The sequence below is a fragment of the Dunckerocampus dactyliophorus genome, chromosome 6, assembly GCF_027744805.1.
Source record: "Dunckerocampus dactyliophorus isolate RoL2022-P2 chromosome 6, RoL_Ddac_1.1, whole genome shotgun sequence".
Classification (NCBI taxonomy): Eukaryota; Metazoa; Chordata; class Actinopteri; order Syngnathiformes; family Syngnathidae; genus Dunckerocampus; species Dunckerocampus dactyliophorus.
In genome coordinates, this window is record NC_072824.1 from 16,467,605 (window position 1) to 16,482,227 (window position 14,623).

At 40.9% G+C, this 14,623-nt stretch overlaps 2 protein-coding genes across 3 annotated transcripts; both read left to right on the plus strand.

The window, feature by feature from the left end:
- Positions 1-44: 44 nt before the first annotated feature.
- On the plus strand, positions 45-7,166 carry prelid1b (PRELI domain containing 1b). 2 transcript variants are annotated; one of them, XM_054780445.1, is made up of 7 exons: positions 45-133; positions 1,140-1,436; positions 1,506-1,731; positions 2,151-2,264; positions 2,515-2,593; positions 4,447-4,472; positions 6,264-7,166. In XM_054780445.1, the coding sequence occupies exons 2-7, from the start codon at positions 1,345-1,347 to the stop codon at positions 6,297-6,299; spliced, it is 573 nt and encodes a 190-aa protein (XP_054636420.1). In that variant the 5' UTR covers positions 45-133; positions 1,140-1,344; the 3' UTR covers positions 6,300-7,166. The 2 variants fall into 2 exon arrangements, with proteins under 2 accessions (XP_054636420.1, XP_054636419.1); XM_054780444.1 differs by lacking the exon at positions 4,447-4,472.
- Positions 7,167-7,856: 690 nt separating this feature from the next.
- harbi2 (harbinger transposase derived 2) lies at positions 7,857-11,179 on the plus strand. Its single transcript, XM_054779350.1, has 4 exons — positions 7,857-8,524; positions 8,612-8,727; positions 8,804-8,915; positions 9,011-11,179. The coding sequence occupies exons 1-4, from the start codon at positions 8,092-8,094 to the stop codon at positions 9,382-9,384; spliced, it is 1,035 nt and encodes a 344-aa protein (XP_054635325.1). The 5' UTR covers positions 7,857-8,091; the 3' UTR covers positions 9,385-11,179.
- Positions 11,180-14,623: the final 3,444 nt, after the last annotated feature.

The following is a 14,623-nucleotide window of genomic DNA, read 5'->3' on the forward strand; positions in this document are numbered from 1 at the left end:
TGTATCGCTAGCTGGGTCACGTGGTGGGCGCCGTGCTTGCAGTTCCTTACATAGCCGCTGTGTCAAGTTGGCGTTAAAATTCCAATTGCTGTAAATGGTTCATCATTGCTAGGTTTTTTTTTATTATTTCATGGTAAGAAGCTGGACTGAGTTAATAGACGTCGATCATGCGATCGTTTTTTTAGCCTGCACTTCATTCACTAACAGTAGGAAAGACTAATATTTCTTAACTGTTCAAGGCGACTTTAACTTGTGTTGCTGTTCTGCTAGCATGAACGCTTGATAGCCAACTTCCCCTCATGTTTAGTTTCATACTGATGTCAAAACTAACTGGAAATCTTGAACATGGACAATAACACATGCGGGGCAACTAAACGACAACAAGCCAAGTTAATGATCCAGCGAAATTTTGGAAGTGTGGCTGTTGGTTGCTCGGCAATAGCGTTAGCAACATTAGCATGCTAGTTAAACAACCTTTAGCAACGCGATATAGATAGATCGGTATTGTTGGGTGAACTCACAAATTGTATTGTTATTGTAGTTGTGTTTTGTAGTGTGCTTGCGTCTATATAACTATGCAACTGTCTGATTAATGCAAAATGATGCATCGCCGTTTATCATCCAAATCACAAGCTACATTCAACACTATCAATTTAATTTATTTATGCTGAGGAACAAGTATGAAATCGGAAGTGTGTCAGTATCAGTAATAATAGGAGAAAGGGAGAGGGACCGTACAGTTTAGAACTGAGATAGTTTCACAGACCTATAAATACCCAAACGTCTTATCATTCCAATAAACTGTATTTCAATAGTCAAGACAATGGATAATTTCTGTTTGTCTTATTAGATCCCTTTTATGTCAAAAAAATCCGCTAGATGGCGTCAGTGATCCACTAGATTAAAAAAAAAGACCAATTATTTTACAGTACATTTTACATCATATTTGAATATAAAACTAGGCTTAGTACTGCACTTCTAACACAGAGTTAGTCCCAATACTATAAAAACACACATAGAATAGTATCTCACCAAAATTCATGTATTTATTCATGTATTTATATTGAGTTCACAGTAGTTATTTAAATTTTTTAAATCAATGGTGAGTGTCTATTCATTTTCTTCTATTGCTTGTGAAGGTTTTTCACGCCCCATGGACCAGTACCGGGCCGTGGCCTGATGGTTGGGGACCCCTGGTGTAGATAATTGATGGTAAAGCTGTTGTTCCACCTCTCCTGGACGGTAACAGACTTTGGATGGAGTCAGCATCCTGCTTTTCTTCGTTTGCGGTAGCCACCTCTAGTAAGTACATGTTGACATATTGGGGCCAGCAAGAAGAGAAGGATGGTCAAGTACTTCAGTAGTAGAAGTGACATCAACAGTACGTGGGACCATGTTGTTTCTGCCTTTTGGCAGCGCTATCCTAACCCCTTCAGGTAACATGACACCATTTGTTAAAGTATGTCATATAATGTGTGAATTAAAAGGTCTGTTATGTTTTCCAGCACTCACGTTCTCACAGAGGACGTTGTGTACCGTGAGGTGACCGCGGACCACAGGCTGCTTTCCAGACGCCTCCTAATGAAGACCAATCGGCTGCCCCGCTGGGCCGAGCGTTTCTTCCCCACTGGCATGTCACGCTCTGTCTACATTGTTGAGGACTCCATTGTTGACCCCATCAGCAGGAGTCTGATCACCTATACCTGGAACCTCAACCACACCACTCTAATGGTGAGAAGGCACTCATTTTAGCCCCCTTTGAGACTTGCACTTTTCTCTGCGTCTTCAGTTATGTCAATGCTGCTAACTTTAAGTCAGAAATCTTCATTCTATCGAATCTACTATTATCGCTTTGTAGTAGAAGTCGGGGACCGTTTTTTTCCTGAAATAGTGGCCTCTACTGTAATAAATGCCATGTCTCATTTAAACATGTTGTTGTCCACTTAAGCAAATAACTGCCTCCTTTTCCCTTAACACAATCAGAGGTATCTGGACTGGTCCACTATTATTGAAGACCACTAAAGTGGGTGATTTGCGGTTGCCAGGGCGAACAACAGAGCTGCTATTGTCCTTATGACATAATGTCGTAATGCTCATAAATGTAGAATTAAAACACTGTGCTGCATTCTCTTTCTGTGTGCCATCTCAAGTCTGTGGAGGAGCGTTGTGTTTTCCAAGATGCAGAAGAGCAGCCTGGCATCACCCAGCTGAAACGGGAGGCGTGGATCTCCTCAGGCATCTACGGCTTCTCCAGACCCATCCAGGTGCCTCACATAATGTCCTATGGTCCCTTTTCTTAATGCTCTTTATATACCTTGTTTCTGATTAGACACACATTCATCAGCTTAGGCTTGCTGACTTGTTTGTGCAAGAAAGTCCCAGTTCAGTTTGTTGTTGTCTCTGGAGGGCATAAAAAAATGTCCCGACTGCAAAACAAGCCTGCAGAAAAGGAAGCAGTTGTTTTTCATATCTCTCCTCTATGTAAAGCCATTTCCTGTTTGTCCTCCCCGCCAGGAGTTTGGATTGGCCCGCTTCAAGAGCAACCAAGCAAAAGCCATGAAAGGGCTGGAGTACGCACTGTCGAACCTACAAGGTTGGTACATGTGACATTTGCAAGCATGAGAGATGAGCACACGCAAAACACCTTAACGATTGTCTCTATTTGGAAACAAACCTCATGAGTTCAACTCACTGACGTAGCTAATTGTTATCAGTTGGATACTGGAGCGTTGCGGGTAAGATGAGTGACCTTGTTTCCGGTGAAATATGAACATCGAGTCGTATTATCAAAGTGGAACCAAGGAGGGAAAGGAAATTGGTGAGAGATATCTGGGATAACTGACAGTGTTGAGCCAGAGGAGATGGCAACAGCTAGCCTTAGCACTAGTGTTACCGACAGTGCTAGCAAAGTTTACAAGTTTAAAACAGATTGGATCAAACTCTTCTCTTGGCTAGAGTTTGAGAACAACCTTATGTTCTGTAAATATTGCAAAAGGCTGAAGCAGGCCGGTAAAAAAATAGACAGCCTAACAAAACACAACCTCTCCAAGCGGCACATCACCTGCAGATACAGCTGTCTGCGACAAAACAACGGTGACCGCGACCCTGGATAGGCAGGTGATGATATCCGAGGTGGAGGTGAGGAGGCTGCTCAAGATCAAAATGGAAATCGCCTACTTATACACATGCCAGAATGACATTACATTGCTTTGGTTTAGAAATTCACTATATTTATAAATGCAAGGTATTAATATTATTATTGCAAAAATATTACCTGGCATTGTTGTCGTCAGTTGTGTTGATATCAATGCCGTTCTTCTTGTGCAGTGTGATAAGTGGCCATTCGTAATGGCATGTGATTGTATGTGTAGCTTAGTACAGGGGTGTCCGGCATGTAGTATGCCAGACTATGGATGATACATTAATATTTGTGGACCACAGTTTCAGGGAGATGTAGGCCTTATCATGGCACTGTGTTTATATGTATCAGTGCACGTGTGTTACTGAGTGCGTTGTTTGAGGGTTAATAATAAAATTATGTTATTTAAGAAATTTCACATTGCTCCGAAATGTTTTCTGTGCTCCTATTTTTTTTTTCTTTCAGGAGCACCTGTGCTCCTAAAAGAAAAGGCTAATCGTACAGCCCTGTGGTCACTTGTGTGTGCTTTTGCCTGTGGTTACTGATACTCTTCTAGCTATGTTTTTGCAGACAACATCGATGTGCATAGATGTGGCTCATGCATCAAATATCTATGCAGGTGGTATCTGCAATTTCTGACAACAAAGTTGTGCTGTCTACTTGTCTTGAAGTCATGGACGTATCATGGATTTTACTAAAAAGCTAAACCTAACTAGTTTGCTGCCTAATTGAAAATAAACAGGAAGCGAGTGTAGTTTTGTGCATTTAAACAAAACAGTGAGATGGGAGACTCTGTGTCTGGATGTTCTGAACTCCTGTTTCATTGTTTTATTGAGCCGAATCATTTTCCCCAAGGAGTTGTGGCATAGTCTGCATGGATGTAGATCAACTTCCAATCGCTAATGCCATCTTGGTCTTCTTTAGACAGCAAACTAGTTGAGACTGACTTAACAACACCTGATTGATTATTACTGATTATGTACTTCTCTAGCACGGATCTGGAATTCAGGTTTTAGGCCGTAGACCATTTGGATAGTGCTGCCATCACCCCATCTCACAGAATGAGGAAGTAGTATAGGAACAGGAAGTGGAAATATGACAGTTACGGCAGAGGCAGCAATGGCGCAGATATGTCTCATGCATTAAGTTGTTATTAAAAGTAAAAAGTTGCTATTGCAAAATATGATGTGACACAGAAAAAACAATGCATGCAGTTCTTTGATTGGCAAAGCGTTGTGCTGATGCGGCGTTGTGTTCCCACTGTTGTGATTCTGTCCCATCGCTTCCTTTGCCAACACCACCTTCAGACATCAGGCTCAGGCTGAGTGGAGCGGTGAGTATGTTAGCAGCGATGTTATCCATCACATGATGCCATTGTGATGCAGGCCATAACTTTAGGTGCACCTTTACCATCTGCTGATATCCAGTTAAACAGTAGTATCAAACGTTGTCTTTGTAATTCAGCTCTCATACTGGATGTCCCTCTTTGACGCAGGTGTGCCTAATGTTGTGGCCGGTGAGTATCCAATGGCTTCACATGATGTAGCACAGATAGCTTTTTTTTTATGTGACGTGTGCGTGCACATACACAGTGTGAAACAGTGACTGATGTAGAGTCTGTAGCAAGGATGTAGTTTTATAAATTTAGAAGATCGTATGGACCAGAATGATCACCATTTTGGATGCAATCACGGAGCATTCGTCATGATTATTTCTAGCACTCAGGCATTAGTATTTGCTCTCGCTGCATGAAGGATGTTGCTTGTGAAAGTTGTTTACAAGGTTGTCTCGTGAAGGCAAACCTTTGTAACTCGGCATGTCGCCATGAAAGGGCAGCACACTCAATGAGAAACAATGCTGGAGAGAACTTTCACTTAAGTCAGGGCTGTCCAAACTTTTTCCACTGGGGTCCCCATACTGAACAATGTAAGGATGCGGCGACACTTTTAGATTATATTTTATAAATCTTTCAAAAACTGAAAATATGATTCTGCAAATAAAAATAGCAACGCAAACAGTCCTTTTTTATTAATTTTTGTATCTTACTTTGGCCATGATAAACCTATGCAAACACATTTTTCTGCTCAGGAATACATCTTAATAAATAAATCATATTACTGTGCTTTACTATTTTTTCAGGTTTTTTGTAAAACAGTACATTTGAAAATTCATGGATAACAGCAATAATTCTGAAATTTGAAAATATCAACAAAAAGACATTGGTAATTATCTTTGCTGTTAAGTTGGGTCAGCTGTGGCTTAAGAATGACATCGCGTGGTGGTCTACCACGGTGTTTCCCAACCTTTTTTGTCTTGTGTCCCCGAGAGTCTTTTTGTCATACCATGTACAATGAAAAATAAGCTGCCGGTCGCAAATGGCCCCCAGGACACTCTTTCGACAGCCCTGACTTTATTGTATATTATATACTGTGTGCCAACCTTTTGGGTTCTTCACTTCCTCAAAAATAGCATTACAGTAATCTTTCGTTTATTGCGGTAGTATTTCTTATTTATAAATGGATGATTTGCATACTTAGAGCATAGAAAACCAGTTTATGATCTTCTAAATGTGTTTTATTTAACTTTATTAGAGCCCTCTAGACATGAAATAACACTCATAGTTGCCTTTACCTTGTATTACCCTTGTAGACTCTTGAAGTGTTAATGATATGCAGCACTACCCTCAATGACATCTTACACCACAGTAAATGATTTGTAGCACTACCCTAAATGAAGTCTATCACCATCATACAGTACAGTAGGTGATGCCTTGCACGATCATAAATGTCAAGCACCTGTCTGGATGATGGAAACAGTTATAAGCCAATTTTGGATCTGTCAAACATGCCAGAGGGTGTCTCCCTTTGCCAGCATGCAGCCCAGCAGGATCAGACCTTGACTGCTGAGTCTGTTGGTCTAAAAGTAACCACCAACACCTCTTTGACACGTGGGGCTGTTTGAATGTGACTCATGTGCTTGCTGTCCCGGCATGTTCTGCGTGTGAAGGTGGTGGAAGGTTCTTTCAGGTCACAGGACACAAACAGGACTCCATGCTGTCTCAAGAAATGTGTTAAGGGTCAGCTCACGTTCAGTGTTTTTTCTTTTTTCTTTTTTGTGGACTCAGGAGAGACGCCCCAGCGGCTGCCCCGGGCCCCGGTGAAGGAGGCCTCAGACAAGGCAAAAGAGGCGGCCAAGAGTCTGGCATCTGCTGCCACTGCTTCCCAAAAGCCTCAGCAGTACGTCTGACGGGGACCTTGTCCATCTGCTTCATCTTAAATCAAACATTTTGCAGAGGATCATCCGCTCTCAGGTGCTGACAGACTTTGACCAGCAGCACATACAGTATTACTGCTGCAACCATATTACCATATCATTTCAAACCATATTTAAAGCTAGAAATTATTTTTTGCATTGTTTTTCTTAAATATGCGCTGTGTCATATTTTTAGCTCATTTTTTTCATTTTATCATACAGCTGCAAGGATATTGTGGTACTTGATTAATGATGTTTGTTAAACATAATGATTCCTTAACGTGTAATTTCCTCGCACATTTATTGCATGATTAAACATCAAATGTGTGCCGCAAGCTCACCAACAGTCAGGTCGCACGCAAATTGTTTTACTTGTGGTTTACTATGACTGATGAGTGGAGTATTCGGAGGCACACCCTCATGCTCAAGGTGATCGTCTCTGGAATAAAAACAGGATCAACAGTGTGTCTGAACAGTGTCTGAATGCAAACATACGTTCAAAGAGAGGTGTGCAGGACTGAAAGGGGGGGAAATGTGTAAATAGTGTAATTATACAATTATGATGACATCACCTTTTGTGAAAGAAGTTTTACACTGCCTGCTGATGTGAAACTGGAACTTTTCAATAACAGCAGCCTCTTTTTCAGGTGATATGTTTTCATTCTGTACTTGAACTGTCTTGGGAAAAGTTTGGGTGTTTTGCAAGAATAAATGTCAAATGATTTATTTGTATAGAATAAATAGTCCCAGAATCTTATTTTATTTAACATTGAGCTTTAATAAAATAATTGTGTAACTGTTAATATTCAGGTTTGTGTGCTCTAAATTATTCAATATGCAATACTTTAGATAAAAGTGCTTTTCTTTTGCAACAAAAAAAAAGTTTGCTGGGTTCCGTAAAGCCTTTTTTTGTATTTTTCTTAATCTATTGAGATTTTTCCCAAAAGTAAAAAAAAAAAAAAAAAACGTTTTTCACGGCATCTGAAGGTCTACATAGTGTAGAGAATTTGATATATGACATTGTACATACGTGTATTTCATGAAATGTTGATAATTTTAATTCGAACATAAAATCGATCCCCTTTTGGAAATTCAAGAAATGCTGAAAACTTCGTCACCTATGCAAGACCTGTTGCTAATAAAATAAACTGGAGCAACATTATATAAAGCTTTTACTAGACAGATGTACGGGAGAGACATTTGAAGACACCATTGCAAAAACACATTTTGGTACCACCATGATCAATATTGATACTTCTCGCTTGGGCCAAATGATTGACATGTCACTGGAACGCTTACAGCCAATAGAAACAAGATTCCACCTCCAAATCTCATTTTGGCCAATAAGGCTTGTCGAACTTTACCCGGAAGATGTCAACACAGGAAGTTACGTTTCCACTTTGTGGGTTTGTATTAAGGAAACTGTTGTTGTTTCTGGTCGAAATGATTTCAATGTAACCCCAAACAAAGGACTAACATAAAAACGAGTGACGCAAATTATTATGAATGAAAAATGCTGGAGCCTGTACTGCGAAGCAGGGGTTTCTCCTTATCAGAGATAAATTTGAGGATTAAACCCAGAAATGCTGTACTACATGGGCGGATTTGGAGCTAACCTGCTCAGAAGCTCACCCACTGACCAATAAAAGATCGCAGCCTATTAGAGCCGAGCCCACAGACTCTTTGGTTGTTTGTGAAAAATGGCCTCGCCGTTTATTGAGGACCCCGTGGAAATCGGTGCGCGCATAGTAAGAGGGTCTCTGAGAAAAGCGAGGATTTTCCGAGACCGACAAAACCCTTTGGCATTTCCGGACGAGTTCCTTTATGACCGTTACAGATTCTCGTCGGAGGGATTGGCATATCTCTGCCAGCTTTTGGGGCCCAACGTGTCCAATGACACACGGCGAAGCAGTGCGCTAACAGTGCCACAAATGGTATGCATTGCGCTGCGTTTCTTCGCCACGGGAACCTTCATGTATGCTGTGGGTGATGCTGAACACATAAGTAAAAACACTGTGTGCAGGAGCATCCACCGGGTAGCACACGCGCTTATTGGGCTGCTGAATGTGTTTGTCGTGTTCCCTGGCCACATGCCCGCACCAGCCATCATTGAAGGATTTTTTGGCATTGCCGGTACATATTAAAAAAAAACTTGCCGAGACATAAGTTCTTCATGTTGTGTTGTTGGATGTAACATGTAGTGGATTGCTTTTTTTTTAGGATTCCCGAGGGTGCTTGGTGCTATTGATTGCATGCATGTCCCCCTCCGGTCCAGTCTGGGAGAAAATGAGGGAGATTTTCTAAACAGCAAGTCCTTCCATAGTCTCAATGTACAGGTACATATTTGAGATGCAGTATGAATTCAAATCCGACTCCGACCTGAAGAGTTTATCATTTTATGGCTTTCTGCAGATGACTTGTGATCATAACTGTATGGTCACAAGCATCGATGCCAAATGGCCTGGATCAGTTCATGACTCCAGGATCTTCAGGGAATCCACGCTGTGCCAAGGATTTCAACAAGGTACGGTCATTGTAATTTAATAGCAATATTTAAAGTGCATAATTTCACTGTGTTAAAATGATACTAATCATGGCAATATTACGTGTCTTCACCAGGCATGTTTAGTGGACTACTGCTGGGGGATCAGGCCTATCCCTGCCAGCCCTATTTAATGACACCTTATCCTGACCCTGACGTCGGACCACACAACAGATTTAATGTGGCCCTAGCCAAAACCAAGGCCAGGATAGAAATGACCTTTGGCTTGTTAAAGGCCAGATTTTCATGCTTGCATGGTTTAAGGGTGTCCCCAGAGCGGGCAAGCAAAATTATTGGTGCCTGTGCTGTGCTGCACAACATTGCAACCATTAGAAAAGAAAGAACACCTCCCATCACCGTGCAGCCACCTGATGTTGTGGATCCAAATCCACTGGATGACGCCACTGGTTGTGCTGCTAGGGATGCAATAACAGCACAATTTTTTTCTTAAAAACTGCATTTGAAAGTCTTTTTATTGGACATTTCCTTTGTTTTCTTTCTGTGGAAAAACAGTGAAATGAAGTTCTGTTTAACTAGCTGCTGGAAAATGTTATTTCATGACCCTCTTGTCATGTTCAGATTTTCCACTTCAAGTTTTGCATTATTTATTACAGTAATACAGTAATGCCTCGTTTATTGTGTTTAATTGGTTCCAGAGCCGACTGAATTTCAGATAAGTCAACTTCTGCAAAGTAGGATTTCTTATTCATAAATGGAATAATTTTGTAGTAATAGCACAGAAAATCTGTTTGCAACCTTCTAAACAACAATTTATTGAACATTATTAGAGCCCTCTTGACATTAAGTAACACCCCTACAGTCACCGTTACACTTGTATTGCCCAATATAGTAGATATAATCAGAGAAAATAAGCCATTTAAGGCAACTGAAACTTGGACTAGTAAATGTGTTCCGGCTGTGTGGAGACCAGGAAGTGACGTTGGGGGCTCAGAGTTGAGTTTTAGCTTGGCATGGGTTACAGCCACAGTAGCCCGTGTTATTATTATTATTATTATTATTACAGCAATTATGTTATTATTTTTTACTGTTGTGAGATAATTCAAACCTGCAATAAAAGCCTGTCGGTCCGGCAAGCAAGTCTGGCTCATTGTTTCACTGAGCATTAAAGTAACATTACTGACACCTAGTGACCAGTGTAGAATACTACATTCACAATTTGAGTGCATCTTCCTAATGCCTTGTATTTGTACTCAAGTTCATTTAGCCATTTTTGTGCTTCCATTCCATTTTCCTCCGCTTATCCGGGTCGCGGGGGCAGAAGTCTCAGTAGGGAAGCCCAGACTTCCCGGTCCCCGACCACCTCGTCCAGCTCCACCGGGAGGACACCAAGGCGTTCCCAGGCCAGCTGTGAGACATAATCCCTCCAGCGTGTCCTAGGTCTTCCCCGGGGCCTTCTCTCGGCTGGGCATGACCGAAACACCTCACCAGGGAGGCGTCCGGGAGGTATCCGGACTAGATGCCCGAGCCACCTCAGCTGGCTCCTCTCGATGTGAAGGAGCAGCGGCTCTACTCTGAGCTGCTCGCGGATAACCGAGCTCCTCACCCTGTCTCTTAGGGTGAGTCCCGCTACCCTACAAAGAAAACTAATTTCAGCCGCTTGTATCCGCGATCTCGTTCTTTCGGTCATGACCCAAAGCTCATGACCATAGGTGAGGGTGGGAACACAGATCGAACGGTAAATTGAGAGCTTTGCCTTCCGGCTCAGCTCTCTCTTCACCACGACAGTCCGGTACAGCGACCGCATTACTGCAGACGCTGCGCCGATCCGCCTATCAACCTCACGCTCCAACCTTCCCTCACTCGTGAACAAGAGACCGAGCTACTTGAACTCCTCCTTTTTTGTGCTTGAAAATGCTTAATTTATTTATTTAAAAAAATACATCAAATTTGCTGAAATGTGCATGTTTACAGCAACATGATTTAATTTATTTTTGAAAAACCACAATAGAGTGAAGCTGCGAAATTTGAACTGCGATGTGGCGAGGGACAACTATATTTTAATTGGATGTCCAACTCCAGGGTTGTTTTTATATAGAACCCTAATTCTGCCTCAACGAAAACAAAACCAAAATCAAATCGTATGTACTGTATTTAACACTCGAACTCCCAAGGCAGTCATTTTGACTGTTTTCAAAATTTGCAATGTCATAACTTGGTTAAAAAAAACCTATGTACCCATAGGACCCTGACTTTTCCTAAATGTGTGTATATTTTATTCTAACATTGTTTTATCATTAAAATTTCAAAACACAAAAGAGTTCTGAGTATTACTACCTCGAATGAACATAGCAGTCAAATTGACTGCCTGCTTTTTACAGGGGGTGTTATATTTCACTATTTGCTACATTTTTCCCGCCCTTCCTCCTGCTCTATTGGCTGTTTGTTTTTTATGCTCTGTGATGCTAAAACCTAGCTGTAGTGTCACTCTAAAGCCAAGAGAGACAAAAATGACAAGTAGAAAGAAGGTGACAGCTATGGAGGCTTTAGCCTTGCTTCAGAGAAAATGGTTGCAGTTCGAGTTTGCATGTGTCATTGCAGAGAAGTTATGTTAACACTCAATCACTATAGTTTTCATTTAGTGTCCTGATGTGTTTTTTACCTATTCCACCAATTATTTTTAGATCTTTTTAATGATAATCCAAATTATATACAAAGAGTCAAAATGACTGCTATGGTCATTCTAGTAGTTGCAGAATTCTGGTAGACCGAGTGTTAAACATTGCCCCTTTGCAGGGCCTGCATGCAGTTTGCCACAGTGACAGTTTAAGTTTACATTATTAGGCCAACCGTGATCTTCTGACTGAGAAAAATGAGACATATTTGATATCACGGTTAGTCCACATGAGACACTGTCAGTGTAGGAGCACCAACACTAACCTTTCTCTATAGAGAATATTTGAAGACAAAATGTGTGTTTAATAGTTCTCTCCGGGTACTCCGGCTTCCTCCCACATTCCAAATATATGCATCCCAGGTTAAGTGGAGACTCTAAACGGTTCCTAGGTATCAATGTGAATGTTAGTGTTTGTCTATATGTGCTCTGCAATTGGTTGACGACCAGTCCAGACTGTACCCCGCCTCTCGCCCGAAGACAGCTGGGATAGGCTCTAGCATACCTGTGACCCTAGTAAGGGCAAGCGGCATCGAAAATGGATGGATGGTTGCGAAATACACCCACAGTAATTATTCTTAAGATTATTTTATTTTATAGTTACCCCAGGACACGTACCCTTTACCCTACTGATGATGTGTTGTTGCAATAGTAATCCTGCTCAGTACGAGAGGAACCGCAGGTTCAGACATTTGGTGCATGCGCTTGGCTGAGGAGCCACTGGTGCGACGCTACCATGGTTGAATGAGGCCTGCTGGAGGGGACTGAGGAGATCGCACCCTTGACCCCTGACATCACTGGTTTTTGCTGAGAGCCAGCGCCTGTCTTGTTGTTTTCTGGTAGCTACCCCAATATCCAAATCATTTAGTGTGTTAAATGCAATGACACAACCCCACCACAGATACGCTTGAACCATCATACTTGTATGACAATAAAATCGTACTGCTTTGACTATTAGTTACAATTTTAGTGATTTTTTTTTTCCTGTGTATGAACGCTGTTACAGGCAGAGCCTGGCCCTTTTAGAATAATTGCACTGTGGGATGTTCAGTGTTGTAGTTCTGTGCTTTAGCTTGAGGATGGTGTCTCTCTCTATTCTCTTTTCTGTCTGCACCTCCCATAGTCTCCTGCGTCCTGATTGGCTGTAGACCATTGTCAACCAATCTCCTTGCTGTCTCCTATTGTGATCATGGCTAGCAAGCTAGTGAACAGTGTCAGCTGCCTGCTAACAGCCTATACTGTCAACAATAGAAGAAACTGAAGAATCTAACCGTGTGAGGAAAATACGACGACAAGAGCAATATGTTTTAATAAGGATACAAAAACGCTACGGCCGAACGGCACCAGGACAACGAGGCACGATACGAGGAGTGAAATGGACGTGAGTCACGTCATAATTTCCTGCGTCCAACCTAGTAGGCTAGTCATTAAAATTCAAACAAAAATTGAACTTTGAGTGTTTAGACAAGAGAGGAATGTGATAAAATGTTAATGCCTGTCTGACAAAAGTGTATAAAATTTATGGTTAGGGGTTTTACAGCCTTAAAACATGTATAATAATTGTAAAAAAATAAAGTTGTCTACTTCACGGATTTCACTTATTACAGGTTATTTTGGGAACATATTCCCTGTGATAAACGAAGGAACACTACATAACGTATAAAGAATGTAGAGGGCACATTTTACCATCACACGCATATATCATGAAAATGTCCAAAAGCTTGAAAATGAATCATGAAAATGCATAAATCTTTGCATTTGATTTTTGTATTTATTATCTTTTTATTTTCAAAGAAAATATAATACAATTATTCATCATTCTAAATAAATAATATGTTGTCATATATTTAAAACATAAATCTACGTGAGGCAATAATGAAGCTGACGCGACTTTTATATATAAAACATTTTAATTATATTACAATGAGAGAGGACACAATACCTTCAAGTGTTTGCTAAAACGTAGCCAGCACCAGGTATTCGTACACACAAACATGCGCACGCACACACGCTCACACTCGTAGTCTCACAAAACAACAACGAAAAAGGAACTTTATAGAACATCTTCTGAATGCATAATACACATCTGCTAAAAGGAACATATTCACAGGTCTCTGGCACAGAACCCTCCCCCTACTAGCCCCCTCCCATCTATGCACACCCATACATATCCCAGGTGTCTTTTCATATATATTTATATATTTAAATCTCTACAAACATTGACCTAAAGCCTACGTAAGTACTTAAAGCTATTTGGAATTACAAACATGAACTCACAGCTCTAGTCATTGGGCATGGAAAGGTTTGAAAGTGACTATGTATTTGGCAGGAATAATGATTTGACAAGCACCAACGCACAGTAGGCGACTAAATCTGCATGCACAGGTGTTTCTGTCTTTCCTCGCAGCCTCCTCCATCATCAATACATTGTGCTTTTGTGTTAAATCTCTGTGCAACAGCTACACGATCACGCCTCGCCCCGCCCCGCCCCCCCATCCCTCCAGAGGCTCTCAACCGCTGGGAGCTTCTACATCCAACAAGAACACATCTCTGAGGGCTTTACAGCAACAGCTGCTGATTAATAGATATAGTCTCTACTCTTTTTAAGAAAATACATTTTCCAAAAGGCACATTGTTATTAAGATTTTCCATAGCGGCTAGCATGTGCATACAGTACAACCTAAATGGTACCACTGGAAGTCAGCCACTCACATTCTAACAAGGACTATTAGACCCACAAAAAAAAAGAGTTGACAATATTTGGAAAATAAAGTCAAAATATTACAAGAATAAAAGTGTAATTTTACAACAATAAACTTGTAATATTATGAGGAAAATGTCCAAATTTGACACACCTGAAGTGGTCATTCTCTGAGTGCAAATTTATATTTACAAAATTATCCTAATTTTAACCCTTTTCCTCTCAGAATTTAAAAATACAGACCCTTTCCAAAAAAATTGAATATCATGGAAAAGTTGTTTAATTTCCATAATTCCATTTAAAAAGTTAAACTTTCATAGATTATAGATTCAGGGCCCACAATTTAAACGATTTCAA

Excerpts from the sequence above, each read along its gene's own strand:
- prelid1b (XM_054780444.1), top strand. The coding sequence starts at position 1,345 with ATGGTCAAGTACTTCAGTAGTAGAAGTGACATCAACAGTACGTGGGAC. Across the intron at positions 1,732-2,150 it reads TCAACCACACCACTCTAATG|TCTGTGGAGGAGCGTTGTGT; the intron begins GTGAGAAGGCAC and ends TGCCATCTCAAG. Across the intron at positions 2,265-2,514 it reads GCTTCTCCAGACCCATCCAG|GAGTTTGGATTGGCCCGCTT; the intron begins GTGCCTCACATA and ends CCTCCCCGCCAG.
- harbi2 (XM_054779350.1), top strand. The coding sequence starts at position 8,092 with ATGGCCTCGCCGTTTATTGAGGACCCCGTGGAAATCGGTGCGCGCATA. Across the intron at positions 8,728-8,803 it reads TCCATAGTCTCAATGTACAG|ATGACTTGTGATCATAACTG; the intron begins GTACATATTTGA and ends GGCTTTCTGCAG. Across the intron at positions 8,916-9,010 it reads GTGCCAAGGATTTCAACAAG|GCATGTTTAGTGGACTACTG; the intron begins GTACGGTCATTG and ends TGTCTTCACCAG.